Source organism: Salmo trutta, chromosome 32, assembly GCF_901001165.1.
Source record: "Salmo trutta chromosome 32, fSalTru1.1, whole genome shotgun sequence".
NCBI classification, from domain to species: domain Eukaryota; kingdom Metazoa; phylum Chordata; class Actinopteri; order Salmoniformes; family Salmonidae; genus Salmo; species Salmo trutta.
Window position 1 is genome coordinate 8,379,470 of NC_042988.1, and position 8,103 is coordinate 8,387,572.

An 8,103-nucleotide genomic window follows, 5' to 3' on the forward strand; every position below is an offset into this window, starting at 1 on the left:
GATGCCAATTTCTCTGTATAAAATGGACCATGACTTTAAAACCAGCAGAGATTGATATTTAAAAATATTAATGTAAGAAATGTTTTCTTAAAATCTAAAAACGACTCATAATGCAGCACAAGCGGTAAAGCTTAATATGACACCAATCTTTCCTTTGTATCACACACAGATTAAACATGATGGAGTCTTAAAGAAAAACATGTAGTGTCACATGCAGTGAAATGTGTTTTACAGTCAGTCATAGTGGGCTCCCAAGTGGCGCAGCGGTCTAAGGCACTGCATCTCAGTGCTAGAGGCATCACTACAGACCCTGGTTAGATTCCAGGCTGTATCACAAACGGCCACGATTGGGAGTCCCATAGGGCACAATTGGCCCAGCATTGTTAGGGTTTGGCTGGGGTTAGGCCGTCATTGTAAATAAGAATTTGTTATTTATTGACTTGACTAGTTAAAGAATTTAGGCAAATTATGGTTAAGTGCCTTGCTCAAGGACACATTGACAGAGTTCTCACCTTGGCAGCTCAGCTATTTCAACCAGCAACCTTTTGGTTACTGGCTCAATGTTCTAACCGCTAGGCTACCTGCCAGCATAAAGGGGGCCTGGGTATGGCTAAAAAATATCACAAATGTTCCAACTTCAATTAAGTATTTCTCAATTATGCTTTAAGATACACATGTCAAATATAGCTCAACAATCCTTTCTCCAAAGGACCCTTCTATGGGTTAAATTTTGTGAAAATCAAAAAAAATCATGGTCCTGTTTTGTTGTAGTTTTGTGAGGAATCGCCCTATAGCCTCGTGTGGCCATCCTTCCAATCCTGTCTCGTTTACTTGACTATTGAAACATGAGAAGCCTGGGCTTCCAAGGGCTATACAATTTACAATGAAACGTAATAAGACTAAGTTGACACATGTTAAAAAAAATATAATTTGAAATTAACATTTGATTTACATCTTCTACAGGTGGACCTAAGATGCCAGCATAATACAAAGTCCAGTTCAGCCAGAAGTACCAACAACACATGTTGTGGTGCAATAATGTACTTCATCCCGAAGAGGTCTATTCATACCCAACAAAGAGAATCAAGGTTAGAAATATAAGTGCAACACAATTTACCCACACTATCATAAGACAAGTCAAAACAAAGTTATTAAGTAGGCCTAATAGTTATGATGTTCCTGTTTTCAGAAAGTAGCTTGACATTCGCTTATTTTAATCCCAGTCTGCAGATCTCCATATGAAAAAAGGTTACCTCTGTAACCTTTTTTCATATGGAGAGCTGCAGACTGGGATTAAAATAAGCGAAATAAGCGAATGTCAAGCTACTTTCTGAAAACAGGAACTTCATAACTATTAGGGTGTCTACGGAATAACGACAACCACAGTCTGACAAGTGCTGAGGTGCTGAAGAGGAGAAATGTGTCAGCGGACACCATTTGAGAAATTGACAAAGCTGTTTGAAATAGGCCACTCTCTTTCATCAGCTCTAAAAATGATCAAATATGAGTTGCAAGTGGAGTATGGAGATAACCATATGCATACCTCTGTGCACTGCTCCATTTGCCCCACCTTCAATTCTGCTACAAGTCAGTTGCTTGACACACTTCGACTGCTGATACATATAGTGTATTTAAATGCTATCACCAGAAATCATTTGCTTTAGGTGTGTTCCTCATTTGCCCATTACAGATTGTACCACAAGCTTTTCAAAGAAGCATGGGTTGCATCGTATGTAGAGAAGAAGATTGATGATTCTCACGAGAATCTGGATAACTGCAATGAAGGAGAATGTTCACCAGAATGCTATGTTTTCGGTATGTTCCTCAATAACTGAATAAATCCACAATTTCGCAACATTATCCCTGACAGGCAATATAGAAGACTAACAGGCAATATAGAAGACTAACAATCTGTTTGTCTGATGGTTGTAATTCTCTCCTCCTACAATAGACTGTGGCAACGCGTCTGAGGACACTGTTGAAATCGAGTGTGCTCCCGTTTCTGATGTAAACGGCTCAGGTAGATCTACAATGTCACCACAATATATCTGATATTAAGTGAAGGGCTTCAATTGAAGACTGTATACCTATAACTCATTCGGTAATCTGAATGACGGTTGTAATTCTAATACTGTGGTCGTAATGCTCTCCAAGGTACATCTGGAAAACCAGCTGAGGGGCGACGTTAGAGGAAGACTGGATGGAGATCTTTGAAGACCTCAAAAAGAAGATGAGGGAGGATCCTGTGAGTTTCAGGCCTAAAGTAGCATCCTTCAAGAAGATGAAAACAGACAGTGAACTCATAGCTACTCTATCAAACTTTGGCAAAACCAACCCTGGACCAACAGTAAAGTTTTGCCGGGGACGGGCACGCCCCGCAAAGAGCTCCATAGGAGAGCGTGGACATGGCACATGCTGCTGGAAGAGGAAGGCAGCCGATTGAATGTCTGTGTGTGGAATAACACATGGACGTTGGGAGTACTACACAAAAAAAGCAAGTCAACATTAGTGGCCCCCTGTGCCCATCATCCACCTGCTCACCATATGTGACCTCCAGTGCACTAGCGCTCTGCCCTCAAACACCCCCCATCTGCCTACCAGCTCTAGGTCTCCTCCGCCTTGAACAAAACCAGTGGCTATTTCAATGCATTGTGGCCTCTACAACACCAGAACCAGTGGCTATTTCAGTATTGCATTCTTGCCTTTTGGTTTTACGTTCATTCAATGAAAGACGTTTCTGCAATTTCATATGTTTTGGAAATTGATTCCATGTTGATGGACCATCAGACTTTAAAAAGCTCTTCTTCCAACCCAGTTGTAGACCTACAGGCCTATACTATCACTGAACCAAAACAGTAGTTGTCATGACTTTGCCGAGTCTTAAATATAAAATGCCTATTTTATATATTTTTTTATATACCGGTGTACACTACCGTTCAAAAGTTTGGGGTCACTTAGAAAAGTCTTTGTTTTTGAAAGAAAAGCCCCAAAATGTGTCCATTAAATAAACATCAAATTGATCGAAATACAGTGTACACATTGTTGATGTTATAAATGACTATTGTAACTGGAAACGGCAGATTCTTTATGGAATATCTACATAGGTGTACAGGCCCATTATCAGCAACCATCACTCCTGTGTTCCAATGGAATGTTGTTTTAGCTAATCCAAGTTTATCATTTTAAAAGGATAATTGAGCATTGTGTCCTCCAAAACATGACCCGCCAAACCACACTTAACACCCACTCGCCAGCCGCACCAATGTGTCGGAGGAAACACTGTTCAACTGACGACCGGGTCAGCCTGCAGGCACCCGGCCTGCCACAAGGAATTGCTAGAGTGCAATGAGCCTAGTAAAGCCCCCCCCCCCGGCCAAACCCTCCCCTAATCCGATCACGGCCAGTTGTGATACAGCCTGGCATCGAACCCGGGTCTGTAGTGACACCTCTAGTACAGCGATGCAGTGCCTTAGACTGCTGCGCCACTCGGGAGGCCATATATATATATATATATATATATATATATATATATATATATATATATATATATATATATATATATATATTATATATATATATATATATATATATATATATATATATATATATATATATATATGTGTATATATTATTTAATTTTTTTCATATTTTTTTATATGGTATGTGGACATTAGGACTTGGTTAGTAAATATAAAAATTTTGCATTACAGTAAATGTGTACAGAAAATAACAGTTGGCACACCCAGATGTCCTCTACATTAGACATTTATAAACAAGCTCTTATTTAATGTGAAGAAATTATAAAACTTTTTTGAAAACTCCCCAAGCTATTCCTGAGATATTTCCTTACTAAAAACTATTTTAATATCAAACTCACAAAAATTGTAATTACACACGTAACTTCGTTTTACCATAAAATGTGGTAATTGTGATTGGCAGCCAATTTGAAGAACCAGTAAGAGAAAGTTATCAATTTCACACGCTGAGACAAACGTGATATCATTGAAAAGCCCAGAAACTCTCAAAGGTGCAACAGGACTGAACAAAGTAATAAAAAAAATATGACGTCAATGATACGGACCAAGAACTAATGTCCATTAGTGTGGACAAAAATGAGTTGCTGGCTCTCAGTAAATGAGACATCGTGGGGAACTTTTATTTTGAAGTTGTGTTACACATGGGCTTTTCACACGGATCGTGCAATCCGGGATCCTTGGAAGGTCCTTCCTTAAAACACAGATATAACAAACATCTTTGCTAAAAACCTAACCTTAATCCCTAATCCTTACCTCATTTTCACATTCAATGGTGTTGGGACGTCCCAACCAGCCAAAATAGTACTTTCCTTACCCAAGTTGTCATGGTGACGACGTGTGTTTGAGGAAGGGGACACGGACTTGCAGCAAGAGCATCAGGCTACACCACAAACAACATACCAACAACAACGTCCAGATATTAAGATTGTTCATCAAAATAATACTCGCTAGCAAACCTAAAGCTCAGGTAAGTTCACCACCGCGCTATCAATAAAATAAAATGTAGTCTATAAAGGTTTCTATCTGGCGACATAGTTGGAGTTGATTCTCCAAGCAGTTCTGAGACGTATAGCCTGAAGACCCGACCTGGAATTGGATAGAATTCTACGTCGGGAATAAACGTGTTTGGATCAGGAACATTTCCTCTCAAGACCTGATATTCAACCAGTAAAGTAATTTCAAACATTCTGGCTTGTAGAGCTTGTGATAGGACATTTTCCAAACAAAGATATGACAATCTCAGACTGAACCAGAGGTTCATCACAGTCTGATTGTCAGGCAATTCTGAGTACAGTGTCTGCGTCGCGGAACTAAGAAGAGATTCCATTGGTTCACGGGTCATGTCTTGTCTCACAGGATGGATGACTCTCCTGAGGTTATAAACTTCTCAGTGCTGGAGCGGGAGTTGCAGTCCGCTGTTGAAGCAGACAAGAAATATCAAAGAGAAAATGATGCAAAGTTTCGTGCTCTACACCAGAAGGTCGGAACTTATGAGGAGTTTAGGTGAGATGGCTAGGTTGATTCTCTTTTTAATTTAATATCCTTACACACTGTTGTTTCACAAATTAATAGACAGCATATTTTTTGACAGTATGTTTTTTCATTATAAAAAATATTGTCCCATTAGAAATTAAATGTTGTCTTGAAACAATGAAGTCCAGACAGCAGACGGTTTTATGGTTTGTTTTTGACCATCAATCCTCTCAGGGACATAGTCCTGGCATCCAACCTGAAGCCACTGGACAGGAAGGATAAAGCTGGAACTCCTCGCAAACAGCCCTGGAATGCTCTCGCCTCCACTGACAAAGGGCAGAACCAGACTAGCTGTGATGAAATAGGCCTGAAGGTTAGACTTCTGCCACCACACACCAACACAAACATCTCTCCATTCTAATATCAGGGTTCTCCCCAAAGAATACGAGTGGTGCTGCGCCACCTTGTGGACTGGCTGCGCCACTTTCATTTTATTATATTTGAAATAGAATTTAAGGCCAAGCAACACACCATAATAGGTTTTTTTTTCTTCTCTAGATTGCCGTTAAAAATCCTGGGGAGATCCCTGGATATAGATTCCTAGTTTTATGTTAAACAAGTTATATTCATAGTATAGGGCAGGGATGTTACCAAACAGGCATGCAAAGCATATTAATGCAATCTGAACAACAATCTCATTAAATGAGTAATTGACACACAATGTCTCCTGTATGTTATTTTAAGCCTCAGTTGTCAGAGTTCCAGCCCAGGACAGCATCAGAGTTCAGCCGGGACTGGCGCAGGTTCGGCAGTGAAAACCCAGAGGATAAATACAGCCTCCTGCTCTCCCTAGGTGGAGAGGGCCTTCGGAACATCTTCAGGGCTGAGGTGGGGTTCGGACTACTGGGGGAATTTCTTGTGTTCCTTTCCAGTGGTCTCCAGCCTGGGGATGAGGCCACGGTGATAGGGGTCCTGGAAGGGCTGTCCAAGACCCCCAGGTTTGGCCTCAATATGTCCCTCCTGAGCCGGGCTGAGAGGGAGGCATGTGGAGAGCTCTTTCAGAACCTGAGGAAAACATCAGCAGCAGGGAATAGCAGTGTCAAAGGATCCAAAGGGGATGTCATTGTCCATGGAAGTAATGTGGAAGAGATTAAAGAGACACAAGATGCTGAGCCAGAGACTCTGTTTCCAGGACAGACCAGTGAGGCTGCCGGAAGAAGCAGTGATACTGAAACCTTAAATGGTATAATGCAGTTGTATGGGGTTCAAACGGTCTCTCCTCAGTAAGAAACATTACACAAACCCATATTGGACTTACTGTTTTCAGAAATAACAATGAGTGTTACTATACATTGTAGAGCTTTATGTGGTTGCAAAAACTTTATCATTTGTTTGTTCTTTATTCTGAAATGTATAACATGTATAAGTTATATGAAGGACAATGTTCACAACTATGCGATGCAGTGTCAAAGTGAAATGACAATAACTACCATAGTAACCAGAGAATCTCTTTGTGGAGCTCTGAACATTCTAGAATACGTAAGGACCCTTTCATAGCATATCTAGATAGACTAAGGATAACTTGAGATGACAACGATGGGGCTAGGGACACGATGATCCCTTTAAAACACATGTCCCTGTTGTTACTCCTCCTCCAGACCCTCTCTTTCTCCCTACTGTCTACCTATGAGGCCCCTGAAGACAAGGAGGACATTTTTGCCAGTAGGGCCTGTCCTGCCTTCCTTGTGTTTGACAATGCTGCCTATTTGGTTGACATGACCATAGAGCTGCCTTGTCACTGTAAGCCTGAGGAGGCCCACTCTGTGGTGTGGTACTACCAGAAAAAGCTGGGCAGCCTGGACACCAGGGCCCTCACTGACTTCCAGGGCACCTCTGTGGTGGACTCATCCAAAGTGGGCCGGGGAGGGGACCTCCGGAGCAGGTTCTCCATCCGCCTCTTCAGCCTGCTCATCTTTAGGGCCCAGAAGGAAGACTCGGGCCACTACCTCTGTGGGACGACCAAGGGGGACTTCTTCTATGGTTATGACGTGGACGTCCAAGAGGCTCACAGGGTCTCCTTTCCCTGGAGTCGTGCCCAGAGACGGGGTAGAGCAGCAGCTGTGGCGGCTAGGGCGGCTTCGAGATCCAACCAGGATCTTCCACTCTACCAGGTGTTCACCAGCTTCTGGCCGTGGTCCGTGTGCGACCGCTGTGGCGTCCGGGGTGAGCAGACCCGCGTAGGACTCTGCTACGTGAAGAGCGACTACCTGCACGTGCGCTACAGGTGGACATCTCAGACGGTGGCCTCTTGCGGCTCCTCCGCTGTACCCCAACGCTTTGGCCTCACCCAGACCAACCACCAGGGGGCAGAGTTGGGGGTGCGGAGCTGCCAGGTCCCCTGCCCCCCCAAGTCCATCCCCCAGCCAGAACACCAGGCCCTGCTGGAGTTCCTGGGCTACAACAAGCCAGCAGCTCATGGGGTCCCTATCTACTACCACAACCACCCAGTGGACACCCCACTCATCCTCTCCTGCCCTGGAGCCAAACCTCAGCATGCGGTAGCCTGGGACCAAGGCTCTAGGCCTCTGTATCGCTCCCAGTACATGGAGGGTCTGAACGTGACCTTCCGCTTGTTCATAGACACAGGCCACCACCTGCACTTCAGCCCAGCAACACAGGACGACAGAGGGTCCTACTACTGCTGGATCCAGGGGAAGAAGGCTGCTGAGATCAGGCTGGGGATTTACTACCGTCTGGGCCGCAAGCGTCTGCTCTCTGACCCTGAGTCTCTCTATGCCCTGAGGATTATTCTCCTCTGCTACGGGGGGATGACTGGGGTATTTGTTTTGATAGTGCTGTTGAAGTATACTTGGCGCACAGTAAGACCAAAAGTAGCCAAATACTAGAAATCTGCTTGACACTTGATGAGATTTCTTTTTGAGTTATTTTGAACAAATCATTTTGTGAAATGTATGATTGTCTTTACTTGCAATTTGTGTAAATCTTAGCTAAAGAAAGAAAGTGTGTTAATAAAGTGTGCTCATGATGTAAGAATGTGTGTCAAACAAACTTTTGTAATTGCCCACCCTATTGG

General features: G+C 43.1%; 2 protein-coding genes across 2 annotated transcripts; both read left to right on the plus strand.

Annotated features, from left to right (window-relative positions):
- Window positions 1–3,616: 3,616 nt before the first annotated feature.
- On the plus strand, window positions 3,617–6,461 carry LOC115170980 (coiled-coil domain-containing protein 103-like). The gene is made up of 4 exons (XM_029727403.1): window positions 3,617–4,503; window positions 4,893–5,039; window positions 5,244–5,382; window positions 5,754–6,461. Exons 2-4 carry the CDS (start codon window positions 4,894–4,896, stop codon window positions 6,294–6,296), a joined length of 828 nt encoding a protein of 275 aa, XP_029583263.1. The 5' UTR covers window positions 3,617–4,503; window position 4,893; the 3' UTR covers window positions 6,297–6,461.
- A 107-nt stretch (window positions 6,462–6,568) lies between these two features.
- Window positions 6,569–8,060, plus strand: LOC115170979 (Ig-like V-type domain-containing protein FAM187A). Its single transcript, XM_029727402.1, has one exon. It carries the CDS (start codon window positions 6,623–6,625, stop codon window positions 7,913–7,915), a length of 1,293 nt encoding a protein of 430 aa, XP_029583262.1. The 5' UTR covers window positions 6,569–6,622; the 3' UTR covers window positions 7,916–8,060.
- The last annotated feature ends 43 nt before the right edge of the window (window positions 8,061–8,103 follow it).